At 41.7% G+C, this 16,916-nt stretch overlaps 2 protein-coding genes across 5 annotated transcripts in view; one reads left to right on the top strand and one right to left on the bottom strand.

Annotated features, from left to right (window-relative positions):
* topaz1 (testis and ovary specific TOPAZ 1) overlaps positions 1 to 1,969 on the top strand; it is a 16,792-nt gene extending 14,823 nt beyond the window's left edge. The window contains exons 5-6 of the mRNA XM_055633471.1: positions 1,488 to 1,671; positions 1,753 to 1,969. Coding sequence (XP_055489446.1) covers positions 1,488 to 1,671; positions 1,753 to 1,969 — 401 coding nt within the window. The remainder of the gene's footprint in view (positions 1 to 1,487; positions 1,672 to 1,752) is intronic.
* Positions 1,028 to 16,916, bottom strand: tcaim (T cell activation inhibitor, mitochondrial). Of its 4 annotated transcripts, none has more exons than XM_055634685.1 (10): positions 16,843 to 16,916; positions 16,176 to 16,308; positions 15,294 to 15,444; positions 14,303 to 14,552; positions 12,255 to 12,377; positions 10,227 to 10,324; positions 7,198 to 7,289; positions 5,869 to 6,101; positions 4,349 to 4,480; positions 1,028 to 2,924 (listed from the first exon to the last, which is right to left on the bottom strand). In XM_055634685.1, exons 1-10 carry the CDS (start codon positions 16,887 to 16,889, stop codon positions 2,702 to 2,704), a joined length of 1,482 nt encoding a protein of 493 aa, XP_055490660.1. In that variant the 5' UTR covers positions 16,890 to 16,916; the 3' UTR covers positions 1,028 to 2,701. The 4 variants fall into 4 exon arrangements, with proteins under 4 accessions (XP_055490660.1, XP_055490661.1, XP_055490663.1 ...); XM_055634686.1 differs by having other exon boundaries at positions 7,198 to 7,268; XM_055634688.1 differs by lacking the exons at positions 5,869 to 6,101; positions 7,198 to 7,289 and adding an exon at positions 8,321 to 8,381.

The following is a 16,916-nucleotide window of genomic DNA, read 5'->3' as shown; positions in this document are numbered from 1 at the left end:
CCTCTTTGCCTCTCCCAGAATCCTTAGCCTCTCAAGCGTATTGCGTGGTCTCCTCTCCGAAGACTCTCGAGCCAAAGACTCACACTTTTCTCACAGGGCACTTCCCTCACTAGGCCGCTCACTCACTGCCGCTCGCAAAGAGCTGTCCTGCTTAAATTGACTGATATTGCCTATTTACCAATTTACACAGCCAATTCCTCAGTTTTCAACTGTTTTCACCCCTCTCCTCACACTTGGGCTAGAGCCAATCAGTGGAATCTCTAGCTAATCTGTTGCTGCTGTTGCTCCTCCCAAATCTACAGCAGTACTGAACAAAGACGGTGCGTCCTTGGCTTTTTAACTGTTTTCAACTGGTTTCACCCCTCTCCTCACACTTGGGCTAGAGCCAATCAGTGGTATCTCTAGCTAATCTGTTGCTGCTGTTGCTCCTCCCAAATCTACAGCAGTACTCATCCTACCCAAATTCTCATCAGCTCCTCCAATGAACCTACCAGCCCACACATCTTGGGAACGTGGGTGGAAACTGGACCACCTGTAGGGAAACCACGGAGACCTAGCAAATTCCACACAGGGATATGAGATCAAGATTGAATCCACGTCTCTGGTGCTGTGAGGTATTAAATGTCAAGGAAAGGTGATTAATTTCTCTGTTGGAGATGGTTATTGCCTGGACTTCTCTTTTGCTTTCTGTTGCTATTAGCTTCTCTTCAGATACACGGTTATTGAAGGAGGGAAATGGTCTATTCAAAGCCATTATGGTGTAGAAATAACTACTGTTTTCCTAGCATGGTAGAAAGTGGAAGAGTGACAGAGGTTGGAGAGTCCAGAAGCAAGAGGTCATAATCTCAGAATAAGAGTGATGCCCTGTTCAAATCTGGGATTAGGAGAAATCTCACTCAGAATGTGAATGTTTAGATTTTTCTCACAAGAGGGCAATGTGTACTCAATCATTCAGTACTCCAAACTAGTGCAATAACATTAGACCTCCAAAAATGTAATCATCGCTACTGACAGAAAACAAAAAATATTTTTGCAAGAATTTAATATGGCACCTTTCAGGGTGTTCTTAAACCTTTACACAATAAAAGACATTTTAGGTATGGTCCATATTATGTTTTGGAAATTGGCAGTAGATCTGGCACAGAACAACCAGAAAATACATTAAACTCCAATAATCCACTATTCCATTGTTTGGAAATCTAGACTGTTCGGCCACTGGCACTGGGCATTGTTACCAGTGTTCCCTTTAAATTCATCAAGGCCCTACTCCAAGTTCCCTTGAAACACACAAGATTCATTAGAAAAAAAAATATTACACTACTCTAATATCTTCAAAAATGGAAGCTTGCTGGAGTATTCATAATGGTGTCCAATATATTGGAATAAGTGCCAGTCCACAAAATTCCTTGAGTACTGGATTATTGGAATCTTACTATATCATTTTGTGGTTTTAGTTAAGATATAAGTAACATATTTTCCTTTTACAGAAGCTTTATCCAATGGTTGCTACCCACCAATTGAGGAGAACCTGTACCGTAAACTGCTCCCTATTCCTTGCTTCTTGTCAGAAGTGGAAATGATGTTGGCAACTGAAATGTTTCTAGTAACAAATGCAAGCAACATTCAGAGTCCCAGCGTCTCCAAGCAATCTCTACAGATTGTGCTGAGAAGGTATTCACTCTTTTGGAATCATGTCCTTTGTTTCTTGGTCAAGAATAAGATGTTTTAATTTGATGGCTTTTATCTGTAAAGGTATGAAGACGATAGTTTATTCGCAAATGGAGGTTATGACGCAGCAGTGGACAGATTACTGGCAGCTGTTCGAATTTCGGAACCAAAGCTTCAGATAAAACATACAACCGTTAACATTGCAAATGAAGAGATCTTCAGTTTGGAACACTCTTCTGCCCTGAGGTGGCTTGAGCAGAACATGAAGTGGGCAGGCAAGGTTTGGCTCTTTGGCTACTGATGTCAAGTATTATTTCACCTTAAGCATGTAGAATATTTTTGTTGACAATAAATTGTGAATCACTGTACAATAAACCATTAGATGTGCAAACTGTCTTTATGGTAACTATCTGTTGTGCTGTAGTAAAATGATTTAGATAGGTGGTGCCAAAACCATTTTCCTTGAACAGATGTCACATGTCAGACATCCTCTTGTTTTGGTGGTATTGCAACATTCTGCTTGCAATTGAAAATTAACTTCCTGTGGTGTACAGTCCTAGTCCATAATTCCCCAACAAGTATCATTGTATTCTTTCTTATTTAGGCATTTCCTTGAAACTCCCTGAAGCAGCACTGAGTCTTCACTCGTTTTGCATGGAGATTCTTAGATAGCGAATAGATACATTTTGTAACCTTTGTGGAGCTTCAAAATCTCAGAATCAAAAGCTGCTTGCATTCATGTTTCTTCCTCTTTGAAGCCAGTTCGACAATCCGTTTGCTGGAATCTGACTGCATTCAAGAACAACAGGGAAACCAGGACTAGTTGGGATCTGTCTCATTTGGCAAATTATATGCAATTTTAATTTGCACAATTGGAATATAGTTGCCAAACTGGAATTTCCCAGCATTGGATGTGAACTACACTTTCAAAAACATGCTGTAGTCTTGTTTTTGCACGTGGACGTTATGTAGTCACTTGGCACTACTCCATAGCGGAAACTGTATACCAGTTCACTGTTTTTCATCTTTCCATCTACTGTTTCCAGTCCCAGGGAATGCACAAGTCACCATCCTGTAACACTGAATAGAAATGTGAAATGCACAGGTGCATCCTTGGTAACTCTGTGGGCTCTTCAAGCAGTCTTTTACAGGACTCTACCATTTGTTCACTGGATACACTTTGCTCCTTGTATAGTCTTTTGAGAAAAAACTGCTCTATGCAAACTTTGATCAGTTTTTCCTGTTGGATTTTCAACCTATTGGGATTAAAAAAGAAATCTATTATATTCTGGAGTAAAATAAAATGGATCCAGAATTTGCTGGAAGAAAGATTATGCGAAATTGTTACAGATTCATGCATATTCTGTAACATTTTCAAGGAAATATGTATTATGAGTTGCAATTTACCAGAATTAGTTGCTATTTTTACTGATCACAGTTTATTTTGAACAAATAGTTCCTCGACCTCTAGATTTTTATTGGCTTTGCACACATCACTCATTGGGAGTTGTTTAGGGTTCCTCACAACATGGGAAATATTTATTTAACAATGTGATATTAACCAATTTAATCTCAACCAATTTCTCTGGCCCAACAGGGAAACAATTTAAAATATGCTACTTCAATGAATGTAATTGAACAATTTTTCTTAAGACCTTTAAACATCTCTAATCTTTTCCTTCCCTCATCTGGCCTTTTCGTCTTATCTATAATCAATTTGATTTAAATTCACCAAATCAACTCAGCACTAGTTACTTTCTCCCCTCTCACTTGTTAATTTTCGAGGTTAAGGAACCAGACTATAATTCACTAAGATCTGTTAGCCATGCAACACTCATGGTGAATTACAGATGGTTCCTCTGCTTCAGGGTAGATGTAAATATTGGTCTTGCTAAAGGGGCTCTGTTCCAATCGTATTTAACCTATTAATTGATTTAATTACGCTTTGCATGGAAAATAAAATGGGCTATCGGCAATTATTTGATGATATTTTACTTTGATAGCCAGTAATTGCCTTCTTCAGCCCAGAATAATGATACCAATAAACTAATCCATTTGAATTAATCCCGACTCTAAATCATATTAATTCAGATATTGTACAGATTATTTGTATTAATTCACTTATGCAAGATTCACAAATAAAAGACCAGTGAATTTTTCTGGTTATCTTTAAACTAAACATGTGGTCAAATGGACTGGCTTTTACTTAGAACATTATAAACAGGATTAATCAATAACTTGCAACTTCATAAAGCGTTAAATTGCAAAATATTGCTACACTGTAGTGTCAAAATAGTGTCATTAGTGAGGGTCACCAATAAATCCATAGGAGTTCAAGATGAGAACACAATGTTACCATAATGATCCAGATGAATATCAGATGTGTTGAAACAAGCAAGAAAGGAATACCGTGATATGTTGGGAAACATCAGTATTGACCATTTAACTTGAAGAGCCAGTGTTTGTGTTACATAGCTTTTTGCAGCAATGAAATAATCACTACAGAAGTATAAAATTACATTGGTAGCAGCACACAAACTGGTCTTGATTCACATTTCCACTCCACATGTGTGACACCTGGTTCACATAGTCCACTCCAATGGGAGTTAGGCATATAGGATTGGCTTTAAGAAATGCTCTCACATCTTCAATGGGTGACAGGTAAGAATCTTTTACTTACTCCTCCTCCTTCCGCAGGTAAGTCCTGGCTGTTTGTGTATGGCTCAGAATAAACCATTGCAAGGCAGAGGGGTCACAAGTGATGGGTACTCTCAGCTGGCCTGTCTTAAGGAGAGTAGGTGCGGAAGAGCCTCTGAAATGACAGAACATCATCTGGTTAGCAGCCACAGTTAAGAACTCAAGGAAAATTAAAAAAACTTATCTTGACTGACTCTCTGCATACTTTGTATATGGTTTGCAAAACAAATAATTTTACTGTGACATGTCACATTCATTCATTTTTTCATAAACAAATATTTTTTAAGAGCTGGAACAGAAAATGTAACAGCCAAATTGCACAATAGTTTTTGCACTTTGGAAATGACAGCATAGGATTGGAGAAGATGCTTTGTGGGAGAACGAGAAGTCATTATTGTAAAAAAGAGTCATCCATTTAAATCCAAAATGAGGCCATTTTTACTCTCTCAGGTTGTGAATCTGTGGAACTCTTTCCCCTAAGAGTAGAAGCAGAGTCCCTGAGTTTTTAAGGCAGACGCATTTAGATACATAATATGCAAGGGGCTGAAATGTTACTCAGGATACAAAAAGCAGAAGTTATAATCAGATCACCCATTAATGAATGACTATACAAGATCAAGGGATAGCTTCATATTCTACGCTTATAATAGTTCCGTACTTGTGAAAAACACGTTTTCCATCATGAAAACAAAACTGGAGTTAAGTGCTGAAAGGTCCAGTTATTGATTGAACAACTAGTACCATACAAAGTTACCATTGGATTTTAAAGAATAAATTGCACCAGTTAGACTGTAAATAAAAATCGGATGAAGTGGGAAGGCGATTTGAGTTGGCAGCAATGGTGGAGGTGGACCTAATCAATAGGAGAATGATGGGTTTCCACATTTGTTGGATTAGGCTGAATATTCAGGGAAACTCCGGGGCCATAAGTCTGCATCAGTTGAAAAAGAGAAAGCAATGAAGGAGGAACTTGATCATAATTTCAAGAAGAAACAAACGATTGAGACATGGAATATGAAAACATGTTCTTTGGTCCACAGAGGCTGCATTGACCACTGAGCACCCATTTATGCTAATCCTATTCTACACCTTTCAACTGTTCTCCAGAATACACCATTCATTTATACAATGCAAATTCTCCTCCCAATTTTCACATTTTGGGATGTGGGAAGAAACTGCCTGGAGCAAACTCATACGATCACATGGAGAACACTATGGACAAAAGGGCCTGCTCCTGTGCTATACCTTTAGAACATGCAAACTCCATACAGACAGCAGCAAGATCAAATTGAACAATGAGGCAGCAGCTGCACTTGCTTAGCCACTGTACTGCCCCAAGTGAAGGCAGGGTAAGTTCAAATGCCTCACGTGTTTTGTGCTTCAGATTTGCAGCCCATCAACATGAAGGCGGCAGAGGCAACCTTTTGAGATTCCCTCAACTGCTATAACAGCTTCACATGTAATTCAGTGACCCATTGATCCAATATTTTTGCACTCACTCACTTTTCTAGAATCATTTGCAGTCCTTTTAGACTTCGTGGGTGAAACAGAGGTCGGCTGACAACCAAACTCTGATGAAAGGTCTTTAACATCCTGTAATAATCCTCTAGCATCATCGAAGGCTGCAGATCTTCATTGTAAATTAACTCTACGTCTCCAAGAAGAAAGCTGATCCTCTCTTCCAGCATGCAAAGTTGGCTGTGAAGATCATAGTAGGTAGGCAACCTCTCCAAAATCTTCAAGTAATAACAGGTTAAATATTTACTGCACTAGTACTCAGTGCATTGCTCACATCAAATTAGATTTCTTCGTTACATATCAGACTGGCTTCTCTCCTCCAAGCAGGCACGTGCCGTGAGTAATTACTCAGGGTAGGCAGTCAGTCGGCTTTTTTAAAATCTTGCAAACCGCGCATGTGCAGATTGTTCTCCTCTCCGTAAGCTGTCAGTCGGCTTTTAAAAATCTTAAGAACCGCGCATGTGCAGATTGTTCTCTCCAGTAAGCTGTCAGTTGACTTTTATAAAGTAATTTGTCTTCAAAAGCCATATCTCTTAATAAAGTACCGTATTTCCCAGCAATGAAGACGCACTCTTTTTGAGTTGCTAAATTTCACTGCCTACCTTGCCTACCCTGATGGCACGTGCCTGCCTCCAAGGTAACCTGAGCGCATCCAGAATTCCGTGATCTTAACCTGTATGAAGTCCTGCTCGCCATTCACTCCTGTTTTTGCTGATCTAGATTAAGTCTTAGTTAAGTGCCTCATTTTTTTTTTTTAAGTCTTATCCTGGCTTTCAGACTTTTATAAACAGGCCCTTCCCAATCGCTGACCTCTTCCAGACAAATAAACCCCTCCAAAATGTCAGTACTCCTCTAATTCTATATCTTAAACAGATTTAAATTATTGCACCACTGATGGTGCAGTCTCCAGCTGCCAAGTTCATAACCTCTGAAATATATTTCTTTTCTCTACTCTTTTAAAAGTATTCCTTAAGCACTAAATCTGATTACACTTTAAGACATCAGTCCTAACCTGTAGCTTGCATTCAAAGATTTGTTTGATAACATTGCCCTCAAGTTCTTGGAATGTTAATTTATGATACATGTGGTTGATAAATGGAAATTGTTTCCCAACATAGCAATGGGAGGAATGGTCAGTAATCTGTATTAACTGTGTACCCAGCTGGTGATTACACTTCCCTGTTACTCTATGACCATGAAGTGGGGATGACTGAACCAAGCTGCCACACACAATACAATTATTAAAACCATAATACTGAACACAAACATCTACAAGCTATTCTAAAATGTTTATTACTAATTAGTTTGACTTACTTTTGTCCAGTGCTGATGGACATCTACAGTTCCCAACATAATCTGCCCTGCAGCATTCATTCCAGAGTGCTCTGCAAAAATTAATGTACACCCTGTGCAGAAAACAGCCAAACCCAGAACATAGCATAAGCGGTTTGCTTAAACACGTGTAATGCAAACAATATCACAGACTTCTGATTTAAATTGGTTAGACTCTATTCAAAGCCATGGGCACCACATCTTAGGGAGTTTTACGGGATGCAATGTAGAACCACGATGTGACCATTAGAATTAAAACAGTTAAATAGCACAATGTAGGTGTGTAGTCCATGGATGTGGGAGATTAAGAATGGGGGTAAATTCAATCAATGTGTATAATCTGGTTTAAGGACTCGGTCAGAAGACAGGTGATGTTCATAACAAGAGGCACAACAAAACTCAAGACACGCACCAATGAAAATCTGTGACTCGCCTCCAACTCACTCTGTCTCCACCTCCTCCCACCTTCCCTAAAACTATGGGGGGGGGGGGGGGGGTCAATTGAACTGTTCAAATCGGAAAGGAACAAAAGTACAGTGAAGTTTAACTAAAGCAAGTGAATGGGTTGAGATACAATTCAAAAGACAAAATGATCAATCGGGACTGAGAACCTCTGTCTCCTGCAGAGCCACAGAATTGATAGGGATGTATAAGGAACGCGCTAAGGAAATGGGGGGAGAGAATAACTGGTTTATGGTAGTTACAAATCAAAGTGAAGCTATTTAAATATTTCAACTCCAAAGAAGAGTCTGAGCTGGGGAGATTTAACGCATCAGGGAGTGCCTTGGTGTAATGATATGGGAATCAGCAGCAGGAAAAGTAAAACAGTGTAAGAAATTAAAAGATAGGTATCAGCACATCACATTTCACTTGCAATTTCCAGTGAAATCTAATGACACCAAAACAGGTGTTCCTTTGAACAGGAATGTACTATCACTGCAGAGCATGGACGTTTGCAGAACACAGAGTAGAGCAGATGGCTCTGGGAATAAGTTATGGGCCTCATGGCTTCCACCTGTTCTTTGATTCAATGTGATTTTTCCAAAGAATCTGAACTGAATAAAACCAGGGCCAGTCAGAGGGTTAAAAGCAGATAAATTCTTACACTCTCTTGTCCAGGAGCTCATGTTGGTTCTGACTTTTCATGGTAGATTTTCTGCTGCCTCCTATGGGATGAAGCATTTGACCAGTCAGAAAGTGTCTGGTTGGCAGCTTGCAGCTGTTTTTGGGTGAGTGTGGAATGAACAGGGTTATCTCCCTGTTGTAAATCTGCTATCTGCTGACATGACTGATTGATTCCACAAACGCACCAACAAATCTCTCACTTGCACCTTTTATATCAGTTTCCCATCTCTACCACAGCGCTAAGAATCTTATGAGCAGAATATCACGATATGAAACTGAACGTTATGAGAGATTTCCATGCATTCTGTCTGAACACAACCCTGCCATTTAGTTTTCCAAATCACAGTCACTGCACAAATTATAGCCACTTGTTTCCTTTGTTAATCCCCTCTACTCCGTGTCCTTCGATTACAAACCCTCCTGCCTTTGGAGATAATTTCCTTTTATTTATTTATCAAAATTATTTGATTCTGAACATTTATACTGCTTCTCTTGGCCTTTGCTGCTTTGGCAAAGCCACAGGTGGCCGTGGTAAATGGTTTCTCTTTGACTATTTTGCAGCCTTTAACATGGCTGACATGACTCCTCCTTCAACACATTTCCACTGTTGTCCAGCTGGCTAAGAATCATCTGACCTGCTTCTATCTGTTGATCCCAGTCACAGCCTATCCCCTCCTGCAATTACTTTATTATGGTCGTGGTTAGTTCACAAATTCATTCTATCATGGGTGTCCTCAACTCCCTCAACTCAACTCAAACATCATGTTTCAGGTTGAAGTTCAAGTCCCCTGCAATATCGTCAAAGTACTTTGAACTTACAGTTACAGAATGATTCAGTCTAATGAGCTTGTGCTGAATCTTTGAAACACTCAGTTCTGCTCTGCTGCTCTTTCCCACAGCGCAACAAACTTCTCCCTTACTAGTCACCTTCAAACAGAATTTAAAAGTGCTGGGCTTCTGCATTAGAATTGGGAAAGTGCTGAAAGAGAGTGAACAAAGGCTCAGGGAAAGACCATTCCTGCATTCAACGAGATCATGGCTGACTGATTTATCCTCCTCCACTGCACATTCTTCCATGTCCAAACCAACGGATGTTCCAGTCCCGAAAGGATGATTGTCCCTTAATAACCAGCCCTTTGGTGGAGCTCATATCGGTTTTACACGACCCTTTCCTTTCTGGGCTGTTTTCATTTCTGAAACTGGCCTCCTTGTTGATAGCAGCTCTGCCAGAACAAATGTTCTACTCTAGAGAGTTTGACTCAGTGGACAATGATCTCACCTCCAAGTTATAAAATATCTGGGTTCTGTCCCACCTGAAATAACTAACATTTCTGCTCATCCACCCCGCATTGCTGAGCAATTCTCAAAGGCACAGTGCTTTGAATGACTCATTAAACCAAGGTCCTTTTAACCTCATGTGGGAACAGAAAGATCCCAGCGACTAAGTCAACAAAGTTCTCCACATTGTCCTGTCCAAAACCACTAACAATGCTTACGGTGATGATCTAGTCACTACCTTGTTGCTGACTATGGGAGCTTGCTGTGCATAATAAGGCTGCCATCACACAATCATTAATTGGCTAAAATGCACTTTGGAACTTAATGTGGTTTGAAAGGCACTTCTATAAGCGTGGACTGGATTCAAACCTACAGACCTGAGGGCAAAGTTAGATCATGCTAAGCCATTAAACCAAACATCATTAGTGGGACAAGAGCAAACTGTTGGCGCAACACAGCTGACCAGGCAGCATCTGTGGAAGGAAATGAACATGCAACATTTCAGGTCAAGGCCCTACTTCAGACTGATTCAAGAGGTTAATGGGAGAGGATGAATCCTGAGAACAGGCTTCACTTGCATGCCATCTATCTGCTGGGACCTGGCATACCTTTGATATTGTGCAAGATTGCAGAGTTCTGCTGGGCAAAACGAGACAGGCTGTGCAGTTGGCTGCACCGATGAGCTATTCCCCAACTTTTTCGCCACCTAAGACAAGAACAAAATTATTATCAACTCACTGCGGCTGGATAATAAAAGAATCAGAAACATTCCCAACACATATTTGCAACCTACATTTACCAAACCATTTGAGTCTGCCTGGTACAACGTGAGTGAGAGCTCATTGTCTCAAAGATTTGTGGATTAACGTACCACTCCAGAGACCCGATGACTAAATGAGAGGTGCTGTTACATAGATCATTACAACATAAGAACAAGCCCTTTGATGCACAATGTCTGCGCCGAACGTGATACCAAGGCCATCGCTTATCTACCTGCACATATTCCATATCCCTCAAGTCAAGAGTCAAGAGAGTTTTATTGTCTTGTGTCACAGATAGGACAATGAAATTCTTACTTGCTGCAGCACAACAGAATATGTAAACATAATACAGAACGGGAGATAGAGGTTCAGTGTGTCTATTGACCATCGACCATGTATACACAATAAATAAACAGATAAAGTGCAATAGTAATAATAGACTGTTATTGTTCAGAGCTTATTTGATGTTGTGTTTAACAGCCTGATGTCTGTGGGGAAGATGCTAATCCTGAACCTGGATGTTACAGATTTCAGGCTATGGTACCATCTTCCCGATGGCAACGGAGAGATGAGTGTGTGACCAGGATGGTGTGGGTCTTTGATGATGTTGGCAGCCTTTTTGAGGCAGCGACTGCGATGGTGAGGAGGTCAGAGCCAGTGATGGACTGGGCAGTGGTCACAACTTTCTGCAGTCTTTTCCGCTCCTGGACATTCAAGTTGCCGAACCAAGCCACGATGCATCTAGTCAGTATGCTCTCTATTGTGAACCTTTAGAAGTTCGAGAGTCCTTGACAAACCGACTCTCCGTAATCTTCTCAGGAAGTAGAGGTGCTGATGTGCCTTCTTTATAATTGTATCAGTGTGCTAGGCATTTCCATATACCTAGCCAAACGTCTTTTAAACAACACTATTGTTTCAGCCTCAACCACCAACCACTCCTGGAAGCGCATTCCAGGCACTCAATACCCTCTGTGTAAAATTGTGCCCTTCACATCCCCTTTAAACTTTGTCCTTCTCACCTTGAAACTATGATCTGTTAAATAGAGTCTGCTTGCATTCCCATGTTGGTGGGAGCGGGGTTTGGATAGTAAAAAGATTTAACGAACTATTTTAAGGGAACCTCTCGGGTTTCTGCTCAACAATCGGCTGCTGAATTTTTCCATTACGACAGTGAGTGTAATCTTTAATTTTGCAGTTTTAAACATGCTGAATCAGCTGAAAGCTCCAGTATCAGCACTCATCTGACAAAGATGTTATCGTACACAGCTGTTAAAGCTACACATTGGGTTTAGAAAATGTGTGAGATTTTACTTAATGTATACAACACCAAAACCTGAATTTATAACGGAGCAGGTGTTTAACAATGATGAAATAGCCCACTGTATTTCACATGGACGTTATCAAGTCAAGTCTGCATGGATCTGCATAAAGCTGCCAGGGAAAATGATCAAAAGCTTGGTCCCAAAGGTTTATGGAGTAAGTTAAAGGAGGAAAGAGTGGCGGCGTGAGGCAGTTCCAAAGCTTAGAGTTGTGATGCAAATCCAGGGTAAAGTGGAAGGCGGAAGTGGTGAAGGGCAGAGATGGGGAGGGATGTGAAGCTGAAGGGGATTACAGAGAACATGGTGCCTGGAGAGATTTGTAAAGCAGTGATTGAAATTTGATTACAGTTTTGAATACGTAACAAGATCGAGCCCCGCACCTTGTAAAGTAACAGAAATTGGAACTTGCTTAAGAATCATCCAGGGTGTGTTAGTTAAAGGATTAGGTGTAATCCTAATATAGTAACACATTACTATCCCACATAAGGACACATATTAAAGCCTCCAAATGATACACACTGTCCTTGCTTCTCATTTATGCTTTCAATATCCATACCTGATGTCAGTTACCTCCAGTTGCTCACACAGTTTTGTTTTTAGGTTTTTCAGGTCCTCCCGCAGTGGAAGACTGACACTCAATCTCTTCAAAGCAAGAGATACATTTTTATTCAACCACATCCTGCAAAAGGAACATCAAAATCAATTTTACTTCCCCTTAAAACCTCTCCAGTATAAATGCACTGACTTTTATGTTTAAGGATTTCCTAAACTTCATCAAGTTATTCATGCACTGCCACATGGGCAAGTGCATGGATCTCAGCATCTGCATTCTATAGCAGTGACTGTGATGATGGAAATGAATGATGAATCCACATATATTGACAGTACCAAGCTAGGTGGGAAAATGGGCTTTGAAGAGGCTACAAGGATACAGGCAGGTTAAATGAGTGGGAGAAAACATGGCAGGTGGAATATAGAGGGGAAACGTGAAGTTATCCACATTGACAAAATAAAGAATATTTTTTAAACGGTAGGCAACATATGTTCAGAAGGGACTGGGAGTCCACAGAAGCGAGGTAAATGGTGGCAAAACTTGCAGGGTTGTGGAGAACTCTTTCAGAGCACCAGCACAGATAACACTGAATAGTTAGAAAGCTTCATGGACCTGATGGCAGACTCCTGCTTCTGTTTCCTAATGTTCAGGAATGGTGATATTATGAATGGCGACATTTTACATAAATATATTATACGTATTCTGCTTCATATATCACCTTGCAGTAATTTGCAAGCATAGTTAACCAGCTATTGGCTTATGATACAAATTAGAGAAAAGCAGCCTTTAGATAGCTCTAATCATAACATTATAACGTCCTAAAGTGATTTCAAGTTCCATTTTAAATGCTAGTCATTTTTTTACCCAGCAGGTCTGATAGTGGGTAGAGAATCTGCTACAGTGATGTGAATAAAAATGATTTGGAATTTTTCACCTCCACTTGCGAGAGAGAGAGAAAGAGAGGTAGGGCATCGGGTTTAGTTTAAGACCTACCTGATCTCCCGGTTGCTGGACACTTTAACTCCCCTTCCCATATTGACCTTTCTGTCCTCCATTGTCAGAGTGAGGCCCAGTGAAAATTGGAGGAACAGCACCTCATATTTCACTTGGGTAGCTTGCACCCTAGCAGGTTGAACATTGACTACTCTAACTTCAAGTAGCCCCTGCTTTCCCTCTCTCTCCATCCCTCCCCCTTCCCAGTTCTCCGGCCAGTTTTATTGTCTCCGACTACATTTTATCTGTTTGCTTTGTTGTTACCTTCTCCCAGCTAACAATGTCCTATTCTACATTTTCCTTGATCCCCATTCCCTTTGCCCTGTTTTGACTCTTCCTTATCTATCCACATCCCTCCCCTTGACGTCAGTTTGAAGATAGGGCTCGGCCCGAAACGTCACCCATTCCTTCTCCCCAGAGATACTACCTGCCCCGCTGTTACTCCAGAGTTTTGTGTCTATCTTTGGTTTAAACCAGCATCTGCAGTTCCTTTATTCACATCAGGTTTAGTTTAGTTTAGAGATATAGCGTGAAAACAGGACCTTCGACCCACCGGGTTCACAACGACCAGCGATCCAAGCACAATGATACTACCCTACGCACAGTAGGGACAATTTTACATTTATACCAAACCAATTAACCTAGAAACCTGTACGTCTTTGGAGTGTGAGAGGAAACCGAAGATCTCAGAGGAAAGCCACGCAGGTCATGGGGAGAACGTACAAACTCTGTACAGACAGCACCCGTAGTCAGGATCGAACCCAGGTCTCTACCATTACGCCACAGTGTCACCCATTTTCATCTTATAACTTGCTCCCATGTCTGTGCAACACTCCTTCAGCCCTTGCATTGAGTGATAGTTTGGGCTAGCTGCTCAAGTCTCTGCCGTGGGGATTAAACACACAAACCTGACCCACAGACAAGGAGACTGCCCCCCCACTCTCCGAGTCACAAGATAATAAGTGAAATGCTAACTACTGGAATTACACCTCACCTCTCTGTTCCTCACATTCATCTGCACAACCCAGCTTCCGTAATATAAAATGAGGCGTTCATACCCAAGTATAGGTTCCAGCTGCCGAGAAGAGTCCAGCTCCTCCTCTGGGTCCCTGTATCCTGTGAAGGTATAATACGTCTTATCCCACTTGATGGGTCGACTGAATGAAATGCTCCCATTTTGATGAGGCGAGTCCACAGCAGCCTTTGAGTCCTGGATATGGTCAATAGATAAACAGCAGGACTTCAAGATATTTACTACGGTACCGAGAAGGTCCTGGGTCTGGAGGGTGAAGCTGACAGCTCGAAATCCTGAAATAAATCAATTTGTATAAAATGTTCATTTTGGTTCAAATAAATGTTTACTAATCTGATTATCTAAAGCAAACGTACTAAAGAGCAAGGTTACACAAAAAAGCTGGAGAAACTCAGCGGGTGCAGCAGCATCTATGGAGCGATGGAAATAGGCAACGTTTCGGGCCGGAACCCTGAGTCTGAATCCAGTCTGAGGAAGGGTTCCGGCCCGAAGCGTTGCCTATTTCCTTCGCTCCATAGATGCTGCTGCACCCGCTGAGTTTCTCCAGCTTTTTTGTGTAACCTTGCTCCATACTAGAGCCAAATAAAACTAGAGGAGATAGGTCTAGGGTCAGGGGAAGAGATTTAGAGGAGAGATGGGGTACGGAGAGTGGTGAGTACTTGGATGCACTGCCAGAGAGAGTGTTTGAAGTTGGCTCACTGGCAGCATTTAATAACTGTCCAAATGAGCACTTGAATCGCTTAGGCATAGTGACAATGGACCAAATGCTGGTCGAAGGAGTTAATAAGCACGGGTGCCCACTGTCGGTATGGATGAATTGGGCCGAATGGCCTGTTTCCATTATTCTGTCTCTTTTGGTCAGCAGTTGCATCCTGCATGGCAAACGGTGATAGAGGCACGACATACCAAGACAATTTTAATAAAGGATTGATGTTGAGCATGTTGCAGTAACTGCCTGAATGTTAGTGCAATCCAATCAATGCAACAATTATGCATCTCTTATTGACAAGACAAACCTGGAGTATTCATGCCCTGAGCGGCACCTGCATTGCCCGCGGTCTCTCTGACATAGAAAGTCAGCTTGGTGGGTTGAGGAGCTCGGTGCCCAGGATGTTGCAGGCACTGCAAATGGTTATTTAACTTCTTGAGGGAATTTTCATTCATTTCCTGCACAAGCAAAACAGAGATTTTCTTACATTAGTTAGCTGAAACATTTTGCGACAGACTCAATGCACTTTATCGACAGTTGGACTTCATTTGGAGTATAGTGAGCAGTTTGTGGCCCCATATTTGACATGCTGGCATTGGTGAGGGTCCAGAGGAGGTTCACAAGGATGATCCCGGGGTTGACCGGATTAACGTGTGATGGAGGTTTGACGGTTTTGAGCCTGTACTCACTGGAGTTTAGAAAGATGAGGAGGGACCCCATTAAAACTTACTGAATAGTAAAAGGCACAGATAGAGTGGATGTGGAGAGAATGTTTCCACTAGTAGGAGAGTCTGGAACCAGAGGGCACAGCCTCAGAATTAAAGGACGCACCTTCAGAAAGATGTGGAGGAATTTCTTTAGTCAGAGGGTGGTGAATCTGTGGCATTCATTGCAATGGATGGCTGTGGAGGTCAAGTCATCGGGTATTTTTTATAGCGGCGATTGACAGATTCGTGATTAGTAAGGGTGTCAAAGGTTATGGGAGGGAAAGGCAGGAGAATGTGTTTGAGAGTGGAAAGATAGATCAGGCAAGATTAAATGACTGAGTAGATTTGATGGGCCAAATGGCCTTATTCTGCTCATATACACATGACAGGATAGTAAGAGCTACCCCAATAACTTGCCTCTGACTTCTCGGTTCTTCCCAAGGCCTGTTTCTCAAGCACAGACCCCTCTTATCAGCACTTACCCTCTCTCTCGGATGCTGGCCAAAGAAATCTGGGTGCACAGCAAGGTAGAATGGCCTCAGTGCATTAATGGCATCAGTAACCGAGAACGTTCTCACACACCGGACATGTTGATTGCCTATTTCTATGCAAAGTCTAAAGCAAAAAAGAAAACTGGTCATTCATGGATTTTTGTTTTAAATGATCATTTTCTTAATTAAGCCTGTGTAGCATTTTGATGAAAAGCATAGATAGTTTCCACAAACAATCTGAACATCTATGTGTTTAAAAAACACTTTCAATTATTGACTTTTCAGGATCTGGGCATTGCTGTCCAGGCCAGCATTCATGTCTCATCCTTCATCATCCTTATAAAGATGGGGGGGTGGGGGGGGGGCGGGTGACCCGTGTTATTGAGCCACTGCAGTTCAGGTCAAGGTGACCCCATTGGAGCTGTTTAAGAGAGAGTTCCTGGATTTTGACCCAATAACGATGATGATATATATGAAGGGTCAAACTCTGCGGGAAGCATAATGAGGATAATGAGGCGGCGGCTGCAGGGAGAGGCCGAGACTGCAGAGAGTTGGGGGGCGGTGAGCAGATCAACGAGGGCAAAGCTGGTGGCCATTGCGGGGGCGATACTGGGGACAGAGGACTCGGCGACGGGGCAGCGACGGGGACGGCGTTCACCTGCTCAGCGCCCGGAACCGCCGCAGTAGCGGCTCCCCTCGAATCATCGGCCGCGTCCTCTACCCGCCCCCCAC

Source organism: Leucoraja erinacea, chromosome 4 (assembly GCF_028641065.1).
Source record: "Leucoraja erinacea ecotype New England chromosome 4, Leri_hhj_1, whole genome shotgun sequence".
NCBI classification, from domain to species: domain Eukaryota; kingdom Metazoa; phylum Chordata; class Chondrichthyes; order Rajiformes; family Rajidae; genus Leucoraja; species Leucoraja erinaceus.
This window is presented reverse-complemented; position numbering and strand designations above follow the sequence as displayed.